Raw genomic sequence first — 22,502 nt, 5'->3', positions numbered from 1 at the left:
GAAAAGCCCGAGGAGGGACCTATCTCACCCTTGGCCATCAGAGCACTAATGGCCACACAGGACAGTAGCAGGAGCCCTCCACCAGACACTAGCTGGAAACTGGACACTGGCAGCAAGATATACTGGCAAGGTGCCTGCGAAGTCTCTCCACTGCCCCAACGAAGGTGTTGTGGAAGAAATGGAAAGATGACCAATACTCAGCCCATCCCCTTCCGGAAGAAAGACAAAACAACAGGTGGGGCTGGGGCGAGGGGCTCTAACAAAGATCTGAGGCCAGAGGTATAGGGGAAGCTTAGCTCACCAGATCTGAGCTAGGACTTGGCAGGATGGATGGATTTCTCCAGACCAGAATCAACAGAGTTTGCACTCCAAGAAGAGGGAAGGATGGAGCAAATGCAGAGAAAACACAAGCCCAGTTGACAGAGCACGATCTCACGTGGCCAGAGGGGCAGGTTCATGGCAGTAGGAAATATAAGGGCAGGCGAGTCTGGAAAGGAAGAGGAGAACCTTCTTGTGCCACACTGACACAAAGGCTGTGTCCTGTAGGCCAACAGGCCATCTGTCCCTTTAGGGCCTGGGCATGCTCTGGTATCATCTGCTTATGCAGTGTGAGCAGGTGAGTGGCAGAAAGGGCCTGACATCAGACCTCCTTCCCTGGCCCCGTAGAGAACAGACTCTAGAAAAATCAGCCGGACTACGGAGCTGCCTCTGAAGGTTTGGTCAGGCTGGGGACACAGCATCCAAGAGGGTGGTGCTGGGAAGCAGAACGGGGGCTCCCCAAAGCTCAGGTGAGCAGTGGCCATCACAGGATGTCTAGTGTGCCCTGAGATGCCCACCAGCAGGGATGCCAGCCTCAGAGGGCACCAGACAAGGTCCCTAATTGTAACTCAGGGCAAGGACCCATCCCCATGTATTGAGCTGAGCCAAGGGAGCAAAGTGGGAGATGTAAGGAGCATGGACCCTGAGGGGCCACCTCCAGGTACCAGGCCCATGTTTGCTTGTAGCAGGAGAGATTCAGGGAGTGCAAGAAACCCCAAGCCACTCTCAGCCCTCATGCCCTGAGCCTAGCTGCACAGGAAGACAACCCCCCAAAGTCAAGCATGCGGGCCCTTTTGATGGTAAGGATTTTACTGTTAATCACCACCCAAAGGGATCCCTGGGTGGCACAGCAGTTTGGCGCTTGCCTTTGGCACAGGGCGCGATCCTGGAGACCCGGGATCGAATCCCACGTCAGGCTCCCGGTGCAAGGAACCTGCTTCTCCCTCTGCCTGTGTCTCTGCCTCTCTCTCTCTCTATCTCTCTGTGACTATCATAAATAAATAAATTTTTAAAAAAAATCACCACCCAGGGATCCCTGGGTGGCGCAGCGGTTTGGCGCCTGCCTTTGGCCCAGGGCGCGATCCTGGAGACCCGGGATCAAATCCCACATCAGGCTCCCGGTGCATGGAGCCTGCTTCTCCCTCTGCCTGTGTCTCTGCCTCTCTCTCTCTCTCTCTCTCTCTCTCTCTCTGTGACTATCATAAATAAAAATTAAAAAAAAAATCACCACCCAAATTCAGAAATGTTCCTTTAGGAAATTGCTCGGTGTCTGCTCTGGGAGAGCTGCTGTGCTTGATGCTGGGGGGAAGCAGACAGGGACACAGCGTAGCACGGAGGCAATAAGCTCCCCAGATCCGGCGGTTCAGGGTAGGGAGGGGAGGACAGGGGGGCAGAAGGTGCTGCAGGAGCACAGAGGGGCCCCTGGCCCCAGGGAGGGGGTGATCCAAGTGTTTCTTGCAAGAATCACCTGGGGACCAGCAGGAATTCACCAAAGGACCCACCAGACAAAGGAGCAGAAGGTACAAAAGTCTGCAGGGGAGAGAAGATTCTCAAAATCCCAGACCCTTGCAAAGGTCTCTCAGTCACCATCCCTAGAGCGAGGGCAGCAGTGTGCCAGTAGGTGGAGGCTCGGCCCACCAGGGTTCTCACTCTGCTCCCCTCTCTGGAGCTGCAGATGTCTGGCAAGTTACTTCAGCCTCTTGGGCTTTGGTATCAGGCAGCAGGAATAAGGCTCACCACAAAGGATGTGCTCAAGGAGTATCAATTACTCTTATTTGTTCCTGAAATGTGAGAGCTGCCGCTCTCTGGGCTGAGCAGGGGCGAGAGTCCAGGTAAGGACAAGAGCAGGGGTGAGCTTGCACCTGGACCTTGAGCAGGGGCTGAGCTCCCAGGCAAGGACACACCATCAGGTCCTCACTCAGCTCCTGGGCCTTCAGGTGCAGAGATGGAGATAGGAGGAGGCAGCCTGGGCCCGTACTGTTGTGGGGTCCTATCCCCAATCCCTGACCATACTCCAGCGCCAGGATCCACTACCTGCCATCCCAGGTGTTGATAACTGCCCGGATTTTTTTCCTTGCCCATCTCAGCCTCTTCCAGCCCCCGCTCCACCCTTCTAGCCCTCCTGGTTTGGAAGAACCCTCACCTTCGGGCAACAAATCCTCAACACTTGGGGGCCCGGCTCTGCGGGAGAAGAGGGGACTTTACCACCACCTTTGGCAGAAAGGGCCTGACATCAGACATCCTTCCCTGGCCTCGTAGCAAACAGACTCTAGAAAAATCAGCCGGGCTGCAGAGCTGCCTCTGAAGGTTTGGCCAGGCTGGGGACACAGCATCCAAGAGGGTGGTGCTGGGAATCAGAACAGTCCCTGTCCTTGTCTGGGACAGTGAGCAGTTGCCACAGAGCTGTGTAGAGCAGACATGAGGACTGGCTGACATAGGGGAAAACTTGGTGACAGGGCGGGAGAGGGGGGACACAAGGTGAGAGGCAGAGCCCTAGGAAGATGCCCTCCTTCTGCTTCTGCCAGCCACGTGAGGCCTCCCAGCCCCCACCTCCAACCCAAGGGTCTCTGTCCTAGGGAGGAGGGCAGTGTTTGAATCCATCCATCCATCCATCCATCATCCATCCATTCAGGAAACACTGAGCACATCCCATTGCTCTAGGTCCCACTGAATGAACAGGCCCCACCCCCATGGAGCTGCCACTGCCTCAGACTAGGAGAGGATCAGCCTAGCAGGCAGGGGGCTGCACAGCGGTCCCCATGCCTCCTTTTCTCTCTTCCTGGGCCCTAGGAATGGTACCCCTTAGGCACCCTTTCCACCAGGCTCCCAGGCTGCTGGCTTCTGATGGTCCCTCATCTCCCTTCCAAAGCATTTATAATGATGGCTTTTACAAAAATGAAATAAAATAAAACAAATAAGATGAGGTAGACATTAAAAGAGTGGGCGAGGGGCACCTGGGTGCCTCAGTGATTGAGCATCTATCTGCCTTCGGCTCGGGTAGTGATCCTGGAGTCCTGGGATCGAGTCCCACATCGGGCTCCCCACATGGAGCCTGCTTCTCCCTCCACCTGTGTCTCTGCCTCTCTCTCTCTGTGTCTCTCAGGAATAAATAAAATCTTTTTTAAAAAAAATAAAATAAAATAAATAAATAATAAAATAAATAAAATAAAATAAAATAAAATAGTGAGCAATGCACAAAGAGCAAGGGTGGCCCCCAGAGGGATGTAGCCTGACGTTAGGCTGTACTCCCAACTAGAATGCAGGAGCTCGAGCTCCACCCACCCTTCTCTAACACATCTGAGAACTCTCAGGTCTCAGGGATGCAACAAGGACCCTGTAAGGTCCAGCCAGTCCGGGGCCAGGGCCCCACTACAGGTGGTCATGGCCGACTCTGCCCAAAAACTTGATCTTCGTCACCCCAGCAGAGAGCTCCAGGGATGCAGGTAGAGCCACAGGGTATAGCACTACTCATGCATGCTGGGCAGAACGTGACCCCGGACTGTCAGGAGGAGGGGGCTGTCACCCGGCCAGGAGAGGGGAGGGCCAGAGCAGGCTAGGAATGAGAGTTGAGGGGTCTCCATGCTAAACTCCTGAACTGGGCTGCACTCAGTCACAGCACCCTTGCCTGCCTTTCAGGCCTCACACGGCCAGGTTTGAGGCCATACCCTGTTGCCAGCAAGTGTCAGCCCCAGGGCTGTGCCCTGAAGTTACTGTCACTCCTGCTATGCACTCTGAAGCTGTGCACTGTCACCTATCAGCAGTGTGAGTGCCAGCCGTCCAGTCACTTACCATGCTGAGCATGAATCTTCCACTTGGACTAATTACTCCTACCCCTGAGAGTTAAATGACGCACATACCCAGCACCTAGGTGCGTCTGGACAGGTAGAATGATCCAGTAAGTGTTGTCCCCCCCTCCACCCTGGAACCTCAGCAGGTCCTGGTAGGGACCTGGTCCTGGGCATCCTAGCCACACCGGCAGCCCCCCACCCTGTACAGGTTGAGCACATTGCCGCTGGGACATCCATGTGCTTTCATCACAGATAAGCACCAAAGTCCACACCAGGCCAGTGACTGACTGTGGGGGCTGGTATGGTGCTGACTCTCCACCAGATGCCCACCAAGGCCAGCCCTGACTCACTGGGATGGACCTGGCCCCTCGCTCAGCATCCTCCCACCTCCACTCCTGCACCTGGGCAGAGTGGTGTGAACTGTAGCTGAGTTCCAGGATGAGAATGCTCTAAGGCCAAGGGCAGATGGTAACAAGGAGAAGCCAGCATCAGAGAGCGGGCACTTGGCCCAGCTCTCACAGAGCCAGTGTGCCAGGAGCACTGAATGGTCTGTACATTACTTCTCACCAGTAGCCTCACGGTCACCTCTGTCTGTGTGTCTCTGCCTCTGCTGAGAGGGTCTGCCCACCACCTCCTTCCCCCACATCACATACATCAACCCACCAGGAAGTCCTGGGTGCGAACTCTCGAGTAAGGAGCATGGGCAGCAGACCCTGGGAGGATCCTGGGACCAGGGCCTGGTGTAGACCTCCCTGGACAGGGGGAGATTCTCTCTCTTCTCTCCTCCCTCCTCTGGGCACAGCAAGAACCCTCCAGGTTGCTCGGGGACCGGGGCCTCTGCTCCCAACACCAACCCCACCCCAGGTATGGGCCACATTTGATTATAAAGCGAAGTTAACACTTCAAAGGGCCAGGGGTTGTGGGGATTAAGTAGGAAACTGCCCCACCAGCACTGGAGGCCTTTGGCAGCACTACTGCCTACAAGCAGAGGTGGCCACTGCCCATCCGCTCCTCCTGCTGGCCAGCAGGTGCCCTGCCATGGTCACTGCTGGCCCCTCCTCCAGGGGGCCGGGTGTCCTCACAAGACCAGCAGCATGCGTGGCCTCAGGATATATATCACAATATACATCTGTGACCTGTTCCCCCAGTAATGGCAATGAGCTACCCAAAAACTTTCACCTTCTCAAGGATCACAGGTGCTCAAAAGATCATAGTGAACAAAGCGAGGCCCATCTGCAGCCAGACACCCGAGGAACTCTGGGCCGGGGCTGAGAAAACCAGTGTGCCTAGAACTGGGTTGCTGTGGGGACCTAACTACACACAGTCTACGTGTGTCAGGGTCAAGGTCAAGATAAGGGCAAGTCAGAGGATTGGGGGATATGGACCAGAACTGAGCAGCACAGCCCCAGGTTAGGGTCAGTGTGGGCTGGGTTGGTGACAGGTATAAGGTGACAAACCAGTATATGGCTGCAGTATCAGTCAGTGGGGCCAGCTTTGGCAGCCAATATGCCACCCAGAAAGACATGACCCCGAGGGGCTGGACTGAGACCTGACATCCCATTAGAACGACCTCTATTCAAAACAATCCAGCAGGTTCTTTGCTATCCTGAATCCAGGGCCACAAGGAAGCAGGGCCCTAGAGAAGCAGGAAGCACTGAAGATGACCCATGTCCACCCCCCTCCCCAGGAACAGCCCTCTACACACACTCCATACCCAGGTATTGGGGCAGCCCCCGCAGGCCCAGTGCACGCAGACGCACCCTGATTCCCACAGAGCCCAGTGTGCATGGGATGAGTGTGAACACATGTGGGGTGAGTGTGAACATGGGATACAGGGTGCCGATGGCCGCACCCTCTCAGTACTGCTAGAGTTGCCTCAGGATAATTATTTATTATTCATGGTCATCAGCATCTTCATTAATTATTCATATGATCCTTAATTATTATCCTTAACAATAAGAGCAGTAAATAGCAGAAACGTCCTGGAGGTGCCTAAGGCCCAGGGCCAGGTGCCTCCGGGCAGTTAGACCAGCTAATGCCCCCAGGGCAGTGGGGGGGCCACAGACCCCCCCATCCACTGCCCGGCCCTGTCCCTGCCCCTGCCCCTGCCCCTCCCATGGAGGTCCAGGGGACTGCAGGAGAAGATGGTCCCCAAGGGCTGGGGGAGGGGCTGTGCCTTCACGGTCCTTGGTCCTCTCCCCTGTCTCGGCCAGGGCCTCCCGGGCAGGGCCTCTGAGGGGAGGGGCCCAGGCAGTGCGCTGAACCCTGGGTGAGCCATGTGTCCACACCAGGCAGCCCCACTAACTGCCTGGGTCTGAGCCATGTCTGTGCAGAGGCTGGGAGGTGAGGGCCCCCAGCTGGCCCGGTAGGGAGAGGCGTCGAGGGGGGCCGTCTTGGGGGAGCTCTGGGGCCCCCGGGGGGAGCTCCTCGAACGCCATGAACTGGGAAACCTGCAAAAACATAGTGTGAGCAGACGAGGTGCCTGTGGGAGGGGAGGAAGGGGATGCAGGGGGCCAGCAGGTGAATAAAGGGAAGGGTCACAGAACAGAGAGGGTCAGGAAAACTGGGTGCCAGGCACAGGGAGAACAGAAAAGCATCAGAGGGGACGAGGAGAAGGGCCAAGGCACACAGAGCAGCCTTGAAGCACAAAAGGAGGTGCTGAGGTGGGAAGGAGAGACATGCACTCTCCACATGCAAGACCCACGACAGGGAAGTGGCAACCTTGGGAGCCCCAGAAGCAGGCCCCTGATGCAGGGGAGAACTCAGGGTCATAGTCCCTCCCTTCCCTGGGGAACAGGGCAGATGAATCCAAACCCAACCCAGAATAAGAGGCCCTGGGTTTGGACAGAACGAGAAACAAGGCTCCCTCTTGCAATCTAGAAAGAACTCAGGGACCTAGAAACAGAGGCAGGCTGCTGGCCAGGCCTTGGAAGGCCAGGGAGAGTGCCAGGGCAGGCAGGAGGGGTTTGTGGATGCTGACAGAGTGTGTGCTGTGAGATCTCTGCGGGGGAGGCCGTGAAGGGAGACTGGCACATTTGCTGACGTGGGCTCTGGTGTCTGCAAACAGGAGCAGGCAGCAGATGGGAGGGGGAGCAGATGCCAGAGGAAGGGGGGAGTAGATCCCAGGCCACCTCTGGGAGCCAGAAGAGCCCCCTTTTTGGGGCCCAGGCACAGCTGTCTTGTTAGAAGGCTGGCAACAGCCATGTCCACTCAGGAGAGGACAAAGGGTGACAGAGGCCCACTCCAGCAGAAGAGAGAGGCACTACCCTGGGGCTTAGCCAAAGCCCTCCAGACAACCCTGCAAAGTGGCTAGTGTGAGAGCCGTTGGTTGGCAGTAGAGCCACAGCTGAGCAGTGTCAGGCACAGCAGGGAGCTGGGACCCCATCCCAAGGGTGCCCTGGCAAGCTGCACCCACTCCCAAGTCTCAAGCTCTACCAGGCCCCTCTTCAAGAGACCACTCATGGCCATGACCCAGATACCTTGAGTAGATCTGGTCATGTAGGTGACATCTCTCAGCCTATTGGCTTCCTTTGCCCAGCTTTTGGGGGGCTTTGGTTTGGGGGCTCTCCCACTTGGCCCTGTGCCTACACTCCCAAGGAAGCCTTCCTCCAAGAGTATAGTCTGGGACAAGGGCAGAAATGGGGTTGGGGGGAACGCTGAGGTCCAGTGCCAAGCAAAAGCACAGCACAGCAGGCTTGGGGTGGAACTGGGGCAGAAAAGGCAGGGCTGGGGTGCCTTGGGCAGGGAGAGGGCTTTGGAACTTACCTGAGAAAGTGAGTCCAGGGTGAGGGTGGGGATGGGGCTGACAGGCAGCAGAGAGGAGGTGGAGGTGGGCCCAGGCCCCGGGGTGGTCACAGCACTGTAGGCAGGTGGGATCAGCGTCATCTGCCTCTGCAGCAGCTGCAGGACAGTGGCCATGTCTGCACTCAGCCGGGTCTCCAGCCTGGGGCAAGAAGGAGGAGGATGCTCTGGCTCTCGGGGATGCAGAGACACCAGGAACTGTGACTTGGGGACCACCCTATGGACCAGCTGGCTGGTTCCCTCCTCGTACTAGGTATGCAGCCCTGGTCTCAGCACTGACTGGAAGGAGGTGGTAAAGGTGCAACGTGCACAATAAGGCCTACACGGAGCAGTAATCCTCCCTTCGCTCCAGAACACTGCCGGAAACCCACAGATCACACACAACCCGCTATACCCATCCCCTGGACACCCACAGCTTCGCCCAGGAGCCGTCCTCACCTGTTGAGTTGCCTCTGGAGAGCATCCAGCCTGCCCTCCACGTCGCCCCGGGGCCGCCGGCATGGGCTGGAGAGGGGGATGTTCAGGAGGCTAGGGGTGGGGGCAGGGCAGCGAGGCAGCTCCTGGTACTGGTGGCCCCGACTGTCCCCCCAGAAGCTGAAGATGTTGGACACTCCAGAGAAGGCGCCTGGAACCAGAGATCTGGGTTGAGGTCAGGTCAGATGCCACACCCCACCCATCCAGGGTGGCCCTTACCCTACCTGACAGCGGGTTACAGGTGTCACTGCTCTTCTCACCATCCTCCGTCAGGGGCTCCCCACCCGGTGGCTCTCCGGGGGGCCTGGGGCTGGAGAAGGGCACCAGGCGGAGGGGGCTGGAGCTGCGGCCTGGGCCCTCATCCTCACTGCTCTCCGGGCTGGAGGGGCCACTGGATGGGCTCTCCCCCCACGGCCCCCCTGGCCGGCCTCGGCCACTCGGCCCTGCCCCCGCCCGGCCTGGCCCCAAGGCCGACACCTCCCCTGGCTGTTCCGGGTCTGTGGGAGACAGAGAATGGGCCTCAGAGAAGGAAGGAGGCACGGCGGGTGGGGCGCGTGGATGGGGGTTGGGGGGGGAGGGCTGGCCACAGCACCCTGGTTTGTCCCCGGGTGTTTCTTCTGCTCTTCCTCTACCCCACCCCACCCCCACCCCACCTCCTCCGCGCTCAAGGGGACAGAGAGCTCCCGGAGCGGGACCAGATCGCTCCGACTGCCACTGACAGCCCAAGCACAGGCAGTGGCACTGCTGGCCGGGGCTCTCCCGGACCCCCGTCACTGGCCCCCTCGCCCGCCCTCCCTCATCCTGCCCCTTAGCCCCACATCAGTTCAAGGCAACGCCCAAGACGCCAGCCACTTGAGGCCCAAAGGAGCCGAGGCCACCAACCGGCGCAGGAGGATGGAAGAGGGCTTCCTGGAGGAGGTGCCAGTTCAAGTGGGCGTTAGGGAAGGGAGAGCGTTTGGGCCGGTGGGGTGAGAGCGCGGGGGACACTGAAGGTAGGGGCGCAGCAGTCTGCAGAGCGCAGGAGGAGCTGACCCCGCCCCCCGCTTCGGGCCCCGCCCCCCTCACCCTTGTCGGTGCGCCGGCGGAAGGACAGCTTGCGCTTGCGCTGTCTGTTGAAGCCACCCTCCAGCTCCGCGCTGCCAGGAGATCCGGGGATCATGTTGGTCTGGAACCAAAAGCGGTGTCAGGGCCCTTCAGCGGCCACCTGCCCGGCCCAGGTCAGCCCAGTCCCCCTCGTTAACGTAGAAAGTGGGGCCCAGAGCACCCGCTGCGAGGAAGCGCTGGCGCACAAATGTCCCCTCTGCCCTAGGACCGGAGCTGAGGCTGGGACTTTCACCTCATCCAACTGCAGTACCGTTTGACAGGCAGGGAAATGGGCCCTGAGAGATGACACAGTTGGGGGCAGCCACCCGCGCGCAGCCTGGGCAGGGGAGCCCACTCACATCCCGAAGGTTGAAGGTGATCTCCAGGCTGGACCAGAAGTGGTCAGAGAACTCAGGGTACATGTCCAGCACCTCCAGCAGGTCGTCCCGGTGGATCTTGTGTAGGTCACAGTAGGTGAGGGCCCGCACGTCCCCGTTGGACTTGCCAGGCCGAGCATACAGGTTCAAAGGCTCTCCAAAGATGTCATTCTTCCCTGGAGGCCACCAAGAGTGGGGGTTCAGCCCCTGGGCCACAGCGCAGGCCACAGGCACCTGTCTTCTGGGCATTCTCACACTGGGCTGGGGGCCTCCCGACAGTCTGATCACCCACCCACCAGCCCCAGCCCCCAGAGCCAGGGAAGCATCCACTATCCCCAGTCCCTCCAAAGGCAGGACTTGTGCTCATGGCCATCAGTGTGGTGGGGGAGATGGGAGAGAGGGCTTGGCCTTCCCTGCCTCCCAACAATTGGAAGCAGCCAGCAGGACTGGCCTGAATATTCCTCTCTGCCCATGGCCCTGACTTCCTTGGGTTCTAAGCCCACATTTACTCCCCTCCAAACCCCAAGCCCCAAACCCCTCCTGGCCAATCACTGTGCCCTCAGGGTTCAAGCTGAGATCATAACACAGGAGTGAAACAAGCCCAGCATTTTGTTTACCAAAAGAAAACGGGATAGCATAGCTGATCACAGCACAGAACGGATAACCCCAGAATGTATCACACATAGTAAAGTTAAGTGTTATATGGTGAAACTTTGGTTTTAGTTGTGTTTGGGATGTTTGTGGAGTGAGTACAGGTGTTTGTGCTGAACTGAGAAGTAAAAATCTAAAATGGCCCACTGTGATACATCTGCACTAAGGAGCATCTGTAGGGGGCCAAGGGAGGGACAGGCGGAGGGCAGGAAGTCCCCTGCCAGGCACACCTGCCCAGGTACAGGTAGGACAGAAAGGATGGGAGGGGAAGAGGGGCAAGATTCCTTTTGCTTTGGAGAGGGTGAGGGCTGGACTGGGCTGTGTCACTGAGGCTGCAGGGAAATCAGATGCATAACCTCCCTCCACGGCCCATCCTGGAGTATCCAGTTTGGTCCTGCTTTAAGGAAGCAAGAATGTCACTGCCTGTGGGGAGAGCCTGAGGGAGAGCAGAATGCAAGGACCCCCAGAGTTCAGCAGCCCCACCCATGCCCCTCTTGGAGGGCCTGGCTTAAGTGAATTAAAGGACCTGAAGATCCCTGCAGGCAGTCCTGCGTCTACAGCCCCAACAACTGTGTCCTCAGAGAGCTCAGACCTCTCTCCAGGCCTCAGCAGGCACTTCCTGCCCAGCACCTGGTCCCCCCTCTAACCCGCTGCCACCTAGCCCCATACCCAGGATGGCCACGACGACGTCCCCCCGCAGGATCTCGATGGAGCCCCGGGAGATGAAGTAGAGGGCGGTGAGCAGGTCCCCAGCATGCACCAGCGTGTCCCCTGGCGGTGCATGTGTTGTCTTGAACTTCATGGCCAGGGCCCTCAGGCACCCCTTGGTGGCCCCTCGGAAAGGCTTGCAGTGCTGTAGCAGCGAGCGGTTCAGGTGCAGACAGATGTCCGCCTGTAGGCACTCGGGGAAGCCTTTCAGCACCTGGGGGCGGTGGGCTGGCTCAGCACCCTGTCTTCAAGCACCCGGCCCTGAGACCCTGGGAGGAGCATCAGAGAGTCCACCCCTTCTAGCCCTGCGCCCTCGGGATGATGAGGCCTTGCTGCTCTCTGTCTCCATTTTCTTGTGTAAAGTGCAGAGACCAGTTCCTGCCTGGGGTTGTTGTAAGATTCAAATGCTCCGCCTACATGTAAGAGCCTGGTTCGGCCTGCCCCATGGTGAGAGTTCTCCCAGAAAATGAACTCCATTAGCAAAAGGAGAATATCTCTCTTGGGGGCCTTCTAAGCACTAACTGTGACCACCTGAACCATCGTGTGTGATGCTGTCAGGGGTGCTCACTGCACCAAGAGAAGTCTCACTGTGACCCTGCCCCATCCAGCCCACCACCAGCCCTTCTCGAAGTCCAGTGGGAGTCCAGTGGCCTCACCGCGTTCATATCGATGCCATTGGTGTAGGACCAGGCGTGCTGGAAATACTCCTCCAGGCGCTGGCGCAAGGGGTTGGGGATTTGGTGGAAGCGGATGAACTCCCGCACCCGAAGCATCTGCGTGTGGTAGCGGGCAGTGCCCGAGTACAGCCTCTGGATGATGGCTGACACGTTGCCGAAGATGCTGGCGTACATGAGGGCTGGGGGCGGGGGTGAGTGGGACCATCAGCATCCGAGGGACCCTGCCCGCCCCTGCACCGGGTCAATGACACACGCAGTCACATCTCAGCGTAACCACACACAAGAGATGCACAGAGATGCCCGGGTACCTGTGCCCTGGGGCTCTGACTTGCGCCTCTGCCTGGTGTCCCAGTCCCCAAATATGCCCCGACGGTAGTCCCTGGAGCCTCTAAGTCCCAGGGCCCCACTGTGGCCCATCTGGCCTCCTCCCTCTCCTCCATCACAGGCTCCTCCCAGATTCTGGGCCACGCCCCCTCTCCCCCCTGCCCACCCTCAGGGTTACACTCACAGCCGATGAGCATGACACAGATGGAGAAGATCTTCTCCGAGTTGGTGTTGGGGGAGACATTGCCGAAGCCCACACTGGTGAGGCTGCTGAAGGTGAAGTAGAGGGCCGTGACATACTTGTCCTTGATGGAGGGGCCACCCAGGCCACTACTGTTGTAGGGCTTGCCGATCTGATCCCCCAGGTTGTGCAGCCAACCGATGCGGGAGTCCATGTGCGGCTGCTCCATGTTGCCGATGGCGTACCAGATGCAGGCCAGCCAGTGTGCGATGAGCGCGAAGGTGCACATGAGCAGGAAGAGCACAGCCGCCCCATACTCTGAGTAGCGGTCCAGCTTCCTTGCCACGCGTACCAGCCGCAGCAGCCGCGCTGTCTTCAGCAGCCCGATCAGCTGTTGGGGGAGAGATGTTTAGTGTGGGAGCCAAGTGAGGAGTGGGGCGGGGGGCACTGCAGCACTTGGGGTCACTGGAAGTAAAATCCCCCAAAGACTTCCTCCCAGAACCTTCTAATGACTCAAGCACCTCCCATTCCCCTAAGCCCAGCACAGTCTCATTAATCTGCATGCTAGCTCTGTGACAAAGGGCTCCTCTTTGTGACAGATGGCTTGTGGTCCCCCTGCTGAGAATGGGGCTCTGAAAGGTAAAACGTCCACCCTAAGGTGCCTGGCCAGGATCCCCACAAGTTCCCAGGCCACTTCTGGGTGATTAGAATATGGTGGCCTCTTTGGATAGACAAATAGAAAAAGGTGGCCCCTCTGGACCTCAAGCTGGCAAGTGGCTCCCGTGGAGAGGGGTGGTAGCCATGAGTTACCTGAGGCACCTACCATGCCCCCTTCCTCTCACTAGCCCCTGTGCCTCACCGCCTTCTCTCCTTTTCTAGCCTCTGCCTCCCTGCCAACTTGCCTCCTCAGAGCCAGAGCCAAAGATGAGCAAGTCGAAGGGGATGGCAGCCACCATATCAATGAGGAACCAGCCCTTGAAGTAGTGGACAGCAATGCGGCCAGGATGGCTGACCACCTCCTCGTTGGCATTGACATAGGTGGTGCGGAAGTTGATGAGGATGTCCACAATGAACATGATGTCCACGATGAAGTCCACCACAGCCAGGGGCTGGCAGGCATAGCCACAGTCGGGGGCCGGGGGGCCCTCCTCTGTCTCCTTCAGCAGGAAGGCGGCCGAGTAGGGTGTGAAGACAGCTGTGTAGATGACCAGCAGCAGGATGAGCCAGTCCCACACTGCCTTGAAGGGGCTGTAGTGGAGGATGGTCCAGCGGTGGATGCGTGGTGCCTGCAGCTTATACTCTGGCAGCACATCAGCTCCCAGGGACAGGACCTGGACAGGCAGGGAAGGTGAGGGTGATGGAATGATGTCCCGCTGGGGGCTGGGGCAGGGGAGGACAGGCCCATGGGATCTCCAGGGTAGGAGCAGATGACATTTCTGCTGGAGCCTCCAGAGAAGAGGCTGAGCAGAATAAGGAAGACGCCAGTAAGTGTCGGTCACAATGCTCCCCCCTCAGCCAAGTGACCAGAGCTGCTGACCGCCTTGTCACTCAGGCACCACACTTGCCCATGCAGCACATGGACCTGCTGTCTGGCTACCTGAACTCAGGGCACCGGGCAGTAGTATCCAGATGTACGGCTCCCCACCAGCAATGTACACCCATACCTCTGGTTATAACTCCACTACACCCCCGAACACCACACACACACACACACACACACACACACACCGTGATCCCAGTTATAGAAAATGCTCTAAGGGCTAACACTCCTAGCCTGGGTGAGGGCCTCAGGAGCATGCTTCCACACATAAAGTGCTGGTGGTCACTGCAGTTCCCACAGAGGTGCCACTACTAGCAGCCTGGGTACTGAGGGCCTAAGGGTCCCTTTGCCACTGGCCCCAGAGTACCTGCCACCCAAACTCAGGCCCCTTGGTCTCCCTGGGGGAGAGATCAAGACACCCCTGCCACTACCCAGCTCCCTGTCCCCATACCCAAGAGAGCCCCCAGGCTTCACCTTCCCACACACCTATAAAAGCCCACAGAAGACCTAACCCAGCCACAGACGTACCCACATGTATACAGACAGAGGTGAACATGGGTGAATGTTCAGAAGCCTGCCCAGGCTCAACAGTCGGGCAGAGGCAGGCCTGTCATCCACACCAAATAGCAGCAGCCATGCCATTCTCTTCCCAAGCCAAAGTAGGAAGAACAGCCCAGCTTTCCTATACTGGGCCAGGAGCCCGTCTGTCCCCTGTTGCCTCCCCTTGCCCCCTAGAATTCTCTCTCACAGACATGTGACTCAACCCCACACTCCATCCCTAGGCCCTCCAGGCCTGGCGCTGCCATTCCCAGGCAGCCAAACCCAAGACCTCATACACACCCTTTTTTTTTTTTTTTTTTTTTTTTAATTTATGATAGTCACAGAGAGAGAGAGAGAGGCAGAGACATAGGCAGAGGGAGAAGCAGGCTCCATGCACCGGGAGCCCGACGTGGGATTCGATCCCGGGTCTCCAGGATCGCCAAAGGCAGGCGCCAAACTGCTGCGCCACCCAGGGATCTCTCATACACACCCTTAAGAACCAAGGTTGCTGGCCCCACTCCAAGAAGTACTGAGTGCCAGGGCCCCACTTCAGGCCTCTGGACTGGGAGAGAGTCGGGGTGGGTGGAACCCCCAAAGATTCCCATTCATACTCAAGCCAGGGATCCCCTGGACCCACCAGCTCCAGATGGACTGTTTGGAGACCATCTCCTTAGAGGAAGTAACTGGAAGTTAAAAAGAAGCCTCTTAGTTAGGGATTTGGCCACCCTAAGGGAGACATGGTAGCTCGAGAGCTATCTCATGAGTGGGGGAACAGCTGGGGCCTGGGGGCCCGGCTTTCTGCCCTGCCTTCACCTCAGGCTCCTTGCTCCTTAAGGCAGAGAGCATGAGCCAGTAGCCTTTCGTAGGTCAAAGAACAACTGAAAAAGAACCGGCCAGGGCCCCCACAGACAAGGGAGCAGAAGGTAACTGCCCCTGGCGGGGTCTCCTCCCCAAGCCTGAAAGGCCAGACCCCCTGGGGGCTGTGTTGGACCACAGCCACAGCATGACCCTGCCCCAACCTGAGTCTGCACCAGCAAAACCAGCACAGCCTCAGTGCACCAGTGCATACTCTGGGACAAAGCCCTGGACCCACAGACCTCGTCTTACAGGGGCCAAGCTCTGCTCTGCCACTATCAGCTGACCATATGGCTTTGGCCCAGGTCTGTAATCCCTCCTGGACTCGTTGTCCCACAGAATACTGACGCTTGCTTAAGCCAAATCCTGGGTCCTCACCTCTGGGTGGGATCCTTCCCACCCATCCCAGATCCTAGCTGAGAGGAGCACATGATCATGGCAATGCAGAGAGTTCAGGTGGCAGAGGAGTGGAATTCTCAGGCTCACTCCTAAGCCACCTGCAACTGCCCTGAGCCTGCTTCAGGCAAACAGAAGCCCCTGGGGGCAGAGAGGTGACTCCAGGAGGCGCCTACGGAATCATAAGCCTAGGGGAAGGCAGCACAGCCACCAGTATGTCAGGCTGCCTGTCAGGCTGCTTGGGAAGAGGTGATCCAGGTGGCTCAGCCCGCCCTCACCACCATCCCGGGCCCCTAGCCCCACACACTCCTCCAAACCCGGACCCCTGAAGTACCCCAAGCCTCCTTCCCCCCACCACAGCATCCATGCCAGCACACAGTGGGGAGCGTCAGAGTCCCAGAGCTTTCCTGGCAGCCCGGGCCTGCGGACCAGCCCTCTCACTGTCCCACCATGCTTCTCTCCTCCCATTTGCCCACTGTCATCCTGCCTGGTCACCCATTTAATTCCTGTTCTCCCCCTCCTCCTTTTGTATTTAGAGCCAGGACTGTGGGCCACGGGAGCCATGGGAGAGGGGAAGCCTTGGCAAGAAAAAAACACTGTCCACCAAGGCCCAGAAGGCCTGGAGGAGAGCAAGCAGGGGCCAGCAGTGGATGAGCAGAGCTGCGGACCCCACGGCTCCCAAACCGTCCTGCTTCTCAGAAGCCCTCTCCCTACCCAGCCCGGCCCCAGAGCCAGAGCCCACCAGGCTGCACCCCAATTGCCACCACCTATCTCTCAGTGCCCCAGCCCAGGGAGGGAGGAGGAGTAGCTGGGGTAGGGGGTCACCTACCTCCTGGGCTACCAGGCTGGAGATGCGCACGGCCCGCCTCACCCGGCCTTTCTGGGCCCTGGGCTGCAGGGCCCCTGTCCCGCTTGCCTTCCCTGCTGGGGCCGCCATGGAGGACTTGGCTCCCCCCAGCCTGCCTGCCCTGGAGCCCGAGGGCCCGGCCAGCGCCTCACCTGCACCCCAGCAGCAGTCCCAGCCCAGTCTGCGCCCCAGAGGCTGGCGGCCTGGCTTCCAGGGCAGCCTCTGGCATGAAGCCAGGGTCACTGGGGCTGGGCCCCGGGGCCGGGGTCACCCTGGCAGTGAGTGTGGCCAGCAGCCCACCTGGCTTGGGCTGCCCATGGCCCCCCGGTACGGGCCCCGCTGCCAGGGTGCCGAGCTCTGCCTGCCGCCAGCCCAGCAGCAGCGCCGCGGTCGGAACCTCAGCTCCTCAGCCGGCCCCTCCTCCCAGGTCCCCACCCCCACCCTGCCACACTGGGCTCCCCCGCCCCGCCCGGGCTGGCCAGCGGCCCCCTCCCCCGCGGCCCGCTCAGGGCTCCTGCAGCAGCCGCTCCCGCAGCCCGTGCCCCTCCCCCTCCCCCGGGCAGCCAGGCCTGTCACCGCAGATTAATGGTCTCCCCGACACCCCCGCCCCGCCGGTCCAGTGCCCAGCCAGCGAGTCAGACAGACACCCAGAGATGGAGAGACTGCCCGGTGACAGGCAAAGCCAGGAACACACACACACGCACACGTACACGCACACGCACGCTGCCACATAGAGACCACGCACAGACCACAACACATCGTGGGCCCAGGAGCAGGGCAGACATCTGGGGCTCCAGGTGGGAAGAGAGGCAGAGGCAGGAGGGGGAGAGGGGCAGGCAGCCAGATATGGGCCCTGGGGTGAGGGGGAACATTCTGGAGTCAAGGCCAAGGGGCTGGAGACCTGGCAGGGGCCCAGAGAGCCAGAGGCAGCAGGAGCAGGGCCAGGAGGAGGGCCGAGGAGGTTGGCAGCAAGAACAGCAAGAGAAAGAGGGCAGCTCCCTCACTAGGGCCAACTCAGGGAGCTGCTGCGGAAGGGGCAGGAGGGAGTAATGAGACTGATGCTCAGCAGGTGTGGGACAGCGGCCCCCACGGTCCTGGGCTCCTCCCCTACTGCTGGGCTCCTCCCCTACTGCGGGGACCCCCACCCAGCCCCAAGGCCAGAACTGAAGAAGGAGCTGGAATGCATTGGGCTGTGGGGGTGGTGCCAGCAATCTTGCTGCCAGGAGGGGCCGGGAGACCAGGCTGGCCATGCCATGGGACAGTGTTAGGCAATGCCCCCAACGGCTGGCTGTCCTCTCTGGCCCAAGATCCAGGGACCTCGTCCCTCTGTATCTATACACCCATTGTCATATACTCCCCTCCCAACAGGGGAAGCAAACTGCCCTGTCCTGTGGTTTGGGGACAGGGATGGGCACCTTCAAGCCATTCTGGCCCTAGAATAGGATCCCCACCCTCCACCTACCTTATCACATTGGCCTAGAAGAATCGTGGTCCCCTCTAATTCGAAATCTCCCATAGGTTTGCCTCCACCCTGCCCAAAACCTCCTTCACCACCCCGTGAACAGACCCCATCACGCCCCTGTGACTGCCTTCTCTGGCCCACCCCACCTCATCTACCCTGTCTTCCCTGTGCCCCATCAACCTGTTGTCTCTGTCCTGTCCCAAGTCCCCTTGCCTTCCTCTGTCCCCTCCCCTCCCCTCTTCTTCCCTGCAGTCCCCTTTCTCAGGACCTCTCAGACTTGTTCTCTCTCACCCCAGCTCCAGAACCCTCCCACCCCCACCTCCAGGCAGTGGATCTGCACACCCTCAAGAGTCCCTTACTGACTGGACCTCTCCTTTCACCATGGCCCACTCCCACTCCCTCTAAGCTCCTCCAAGGTAAGAGGAGAGCCAGGGAGCCAAACACCTACCTGGGTGACCTTCTCAGTGACATTGTGAGTCCGCTCCTTTATCTTGGGTGCTATGATCTCCCGGTCACTGGTGGGTGAAGCCAGGAAAGGGTCCCCCTTGAGGTCCACAAAGTTGAGGGTGATTTGGGGAATCTTGCTAATGGTACGATAGCGCACAAGGTCGGAATCTGACGTGGAGTTAAGCAGGCCGCTGCGCAGGGGGTGCATGGCCCCTGGAGTGGAGGGGAAAGCCAGGTCAGGGTGACAGGCTGAGGTAGAGACCAGGCCCTGTGTGAACTGGGCCATGGGATATGGTGAATCAGTGAGGCCGACTCAGGAGATGAGCAGTCCCTAAGAAACAAGGCCAGAGGTCTGGCCACTTGAAGGAAGCACACCATGGTGCAGCTAGGAGATGATGGAGGAAGATCCTCCATAGGGTCTGCCAGAGAGCCAAGTGGTAGCTGGGACCCAGAGGCCTGCCTCTCCTGCCCCTCACACCCCCCATGGCCATCCCTCCTCCGGGCCACCCTGGGAGAGCCAGCTCCACCAGCCAGCAAAGGCTCTGTGAGTGGAAGAATGTAATGGGATGAATGGACATTTAATGGAGTAAAAGGCCACTTAATGGGATTAAGTAAGTGCTTAATGGGATTTCCATCTCCCAGGCACACAGGCCTGGGCTAAGAGGGAGGAAGCTACCCTGAATGGGGTAGGCCTGGTGAGTGGGAGAGCAGTTCCCGCAGGGCTCAGGGGGCTCAGGGCCCTCACCGGTGCTGGCGTGGCGAGGTGGCGGGGGCAGCCCTGCACGCATGGCCTCGATGTCATCGGCTGAGGAGGCCCGGCGCACGCTGGCGCAGCTCTCCCGGGAGCGCGTCCGGGCCAGGCTGCAGCTGGAGCCTGAGGCATCAGGGTTGAGGCTTTGTGCTCGGGGTGATGGGAGCGGCTCAGGTGCACTGGCAGGTGGGGAGCTGGAGCCCACCAGCGCACGCTGCTCCTCCATCGGCCCCAGCCCTGCCACGTGATTGTCCATGGCTGTCACCTCATCCAGGGCCAGCGATTCACGGCTGGGCACCGCAGGTGACAGGTCCACATCCACCACCACGGCCCCCGGGGCGCCCACACTGCCTACACCTCCTGGCCGCGCTGAGGACTCCCGGGTGGTCAAGGCCAGCAGCGCAGGCAGCTTCAGGCGGAAGGTCTTGGCTCGGCCTGCGGGGAGAGGAAAGGTGTGCCGGCCATGGGGACACGAGGGGGTAGCCCAGAGCAGGGAAGCCTGGAAGCTAGAACCCCAGTCCCTGAGGGGAGGGAGGTGGGGGCCCGGGAGCCCTGGCAGGCAGCACCCCTTCCCCCCAGCCGCCACTGCACAGAACTCAAGCCTCAGAAAACCTCTAGAATACAATCTTATCTAAGGCTCTGACAATAATAAACTGCCATTCTTGGGCCTCACAGGTCATGGTGGGCTCTACATAAACCATGCATGACTCTCCCAACCGTACTGGTGGGTATCACATTCTCCCCAGTTTAGACCGGAGGAAATTTAGGCATACACAAGTCAAGTGATGTGCTAGAGGTCACATAGTAAATGGCAGGGCCTGCCTTTGGAGGAGCACTTCCTGCCATGCCCTGCCATCTTGTAGATAGTACCTGCAGAACAGGTAAGGCCAGTGTTCTTAACCCTCACTTCTTGGAGCCCGAGAAACCAAGAGGTGGAATCTTTTGCCAAGACTTGGAGGGAAAAATTAAAATTAAACCCAAAAAGGATCTCATGGAGGAGTGAGGGGAGCCTATGTGTTATGGGAGAATGAGATGAGGCCTTCGGGTCTCCAATCATGGCGAGCATTTCCCTCAAATCTTCTCCCCCATCAGCCAAGGCCAGAGCAGGGAGCTGGCCAGTCCAGGAACAAGGACTGGGGGGCTGGAAGCAACATAGGGAGGGAGATGAATCCCTGAGGGAACCTTGCAATGAGCAGGGGAGCCACTCTGAGGTGGCCAGGACCATGTAGGAAGGGTGAATCCCCCTTTCCTGGGGCTCGATGCAAGACCACTCCAGGAGAGGCTATGGTAGGAACCCAGCAGGTAAGGCCAGGAAACCAGGTGCAGTACTGTCCCAAGGACCTGTAAACCCGGACTCAATCAGTCACTCCACCCCCATCTGTCCATCCTGAGCCAGATGGGACTAGACCATATCCTTGGTGTTGTCTTCCCAGCCTGTGAAAGGAGCACCCCCAACAGCCTTTCCTGCAGAGCGCTGGCCTTGGGTCACCTCAAGGCCTCAGGAAAGGGACCTGAGAGCATGGTTGCACTTACCTGGGGCCAACCAGCTGGTGGGGGGGCCACGGTGATTGGTGTCATGGGTCGGGGACCCCACCATGTCCTTTTCCATCACCACCTCAAAGTTGAGGATGAACATGATGACAGCTCCATCTTCGTTCTTCACAGGCACCACATCCACCAGGCACAGGAAGCAGCTCCCTGCAGAGCAGAGGATGTGGCCACTATGACAGCAGGGCCCCTCAAGTGGGTAGAGCAGAGCCTGATGGGGCCACTCCACACCTGCCCTGCGGCCCACACACACATTTCCTGGCCCCTCCTTCTAGGTGTGTCCTGCACAGACCCCTCCTTCTGCCACATGCTGGCCACTGTGAGCCCCTTCCCTCAACCTGTCCACTCCAGCATGCTGGGCCCTCTCTGTGTCTCTCTGCTCATCCCTCCCCAGCCTCTCGATCTTTCCTTGCTGTCCCTGGTGCCAGGCAGTCTAGCAAAGCAGGGAAGCCCAGGGACTTCAAGCCCAGGACCTCGGGCATTCCAGCTCTGCTGCTTCATGTCACTTATGCTTCCTTGATGATTTAGCCTCCCTGTACCTCATCTTTCTCCCCTCTGAAATGGGAATGATAATCACTTCTTTCTCAGTTTCTCATGAGTCATAAAGAGTAAATAAATTGGTGCATGCCAAGTGCCTAGGGCTACTGGTGTGGCCTGGACAGGATAGAAGAGTTAGCAGTCCCTCTGTCTCCGACTCTGCTCTCTCCACATTAGCTCCAACTGCTATGCCGGGACACAGCATCAAGAGTTCATAAGTTGAGGGCGAGAGTCCTGAAGCCATCACCACAATTTGGCACTGCCACAGTATCCAAGCATGAGATTTTGTGCTTCACAAAAGGATTGGTCTGTGACATACGGAAATAAAGAAAGTGATCCTTCAACAAAGAGTTGAGAAGCATTGCTTCTATACCTTTCATTCCTGTTTCCCATTCTTCTCTCTTGTTCCTTGACTTTTTCCCTCCCCTTCCAATCTCTCTCTCACTCGCTCTCTCTGGTCACCAGAGCCCCTATACCAGGTGAGGTCAGTCCTCCAGGCAAAATGTACCCAGTCCACCTCTGCTCCTCGTCCAGACCACTGCCACCTCACCCCACTCTCTGTCACTTTCTGAAAGTGACCCTGGCATTCTCAGCCTCTGCCTAAGGCCCAGCTCAGAATCCCACCTCAGGAAGCCCTCCTGGATGAAATGTCCTGTTCCTCCTTCTTTATGGACCCTCCCAGGACCAGACATGATCCTCATCTCCCTCTTTCTGGGGCAGAGACTTCTTGCCTTGCCTTGACTCATCTTCCTTGCCCTGTGCTCATCTGTTTTCTCTGCACTATAGGGGCCTAACTGCCCAGAGTGTGCATCCCTTCCAAAGGGCCTGGCACCCAGAACAATGCAACGGGGAGCAGGACCTAGCAGCAGGTGTGAGGGATGGAGTAGTGCTGACTGTGGGGGAGGGGTCAAGAAGGAGAAGGGTAGAGGGCAAGTGTGGGTGGTGAAGTGAGTCAAGGAAGAGGCCAACAAACGTGGGGCTGGTGGCCACATACTTGGGCTAGTGTTTGATGCCTGTCAACGAGGCCCTGGGGACCGAACCTCAGCTGAGCAGGCCAGGTGCAAAGGGCCTAAGTCCTGGGAGATGCTCCCTGGCTTGGGGAGGACTTGCTGGTGACAAGGTCTGGAGAAGGAGGCAGATCAGCACTTTTCAGGGCTGTGGGATCAAGCTTGCGGAAGGAGATCCTGTGAGATCAAC

At 58.8% G+C, this 22,502-nt stretch overlaps 1 protein-coding gene across 2 annotated transcripts in view; it reads right to left on the bottom strand.

Moving 5' to 3' along the window:
* Window positions 1–5,977: 5,977 nt before the first annotated feature.
* The window catches only part of KCNH2 (potassium voltage-gated channel subfamily H member 2), a 33,042-nt gene continuing 16,517 nt past the window's right edge, over window positions 5,978–22,502 (bottom strand). Inside the window, exons 3-15 of one of the 2 annotated variants that reach the window (XM_055335550.1) lie at window positions 20,754–20,918; window positions 19,215–19,655; window positions 18,471–18,682; window positions 13,285–13,713; window positions 12,386–12,773; window positions 11,857–12,056; window positions 11,162–11,414; window positions 9,824–10,017; window positions 9,447–9,546; window positions 8,606–8,878; window positions 8,346–8,532; window positions 7,872–8,049; window positions 5,978–6,556 (exon numbers count right to left, since the gene is read on the bottom strand). In XM_055335550.1, coding sequence (XP_055191525.1) covers window positions 6,407–6,556; window positions 7,872–8,049; window positions 8,346–8,532; window positions 8,606–8,878; window positions 9,447–9,546; window positions 9,824–10,017; window positions 11,162–11,414; window positions 11,857–12,056; window positions 12,386–12,773; window positions 13,285–13,713; window positions 18,471–18,682; window positions 19,215–19,655; window positions 20,754–20,918 — 3,170 coding nt within the window. In that variant the 3' untranslated portion in view covers window positions 5,978–6,406. Of the gene's footprint in view, window positions 6,557–7,871; window positions 8,050–8,345; window positions 8,533–8,605; window positions 8,879–9,446; window positions 9,547–9,823; window positions 10,018–11,161; window positions 11,415–11,856; window positions 12,057–12,385; window positions 12,774–13,284; window positions 13,714–16,542; window positions 16,937–18,470; window positions 18,683–19,214; window positions 19,656–20,753; window positions 20,919–22,502 lie in introns of those variants that run through there. The other variant, XM_055335551.1, reaches the window with a different exon arrangement.

Source organism: Nyctereutes procyonoides, unplaced genomic scaffold (assembly GCF_905146905.1).
Source record: "Nyctereutes procyonoides isolate TBG_1078 unplaced genomic scaffold, NYPRO_anot_genome, whole genome shotgun sequence".
NCBI lineage: Eukaryota > Metazoa > Chordata > Mammalia > Carnivora > Canidae > Nyctereutes > Nyctereutes procyonoides.
Note: the sequence above shows the minus strand (reverse complement) of the source record. Positions and strands in the feature narration are given on the sequence as shown.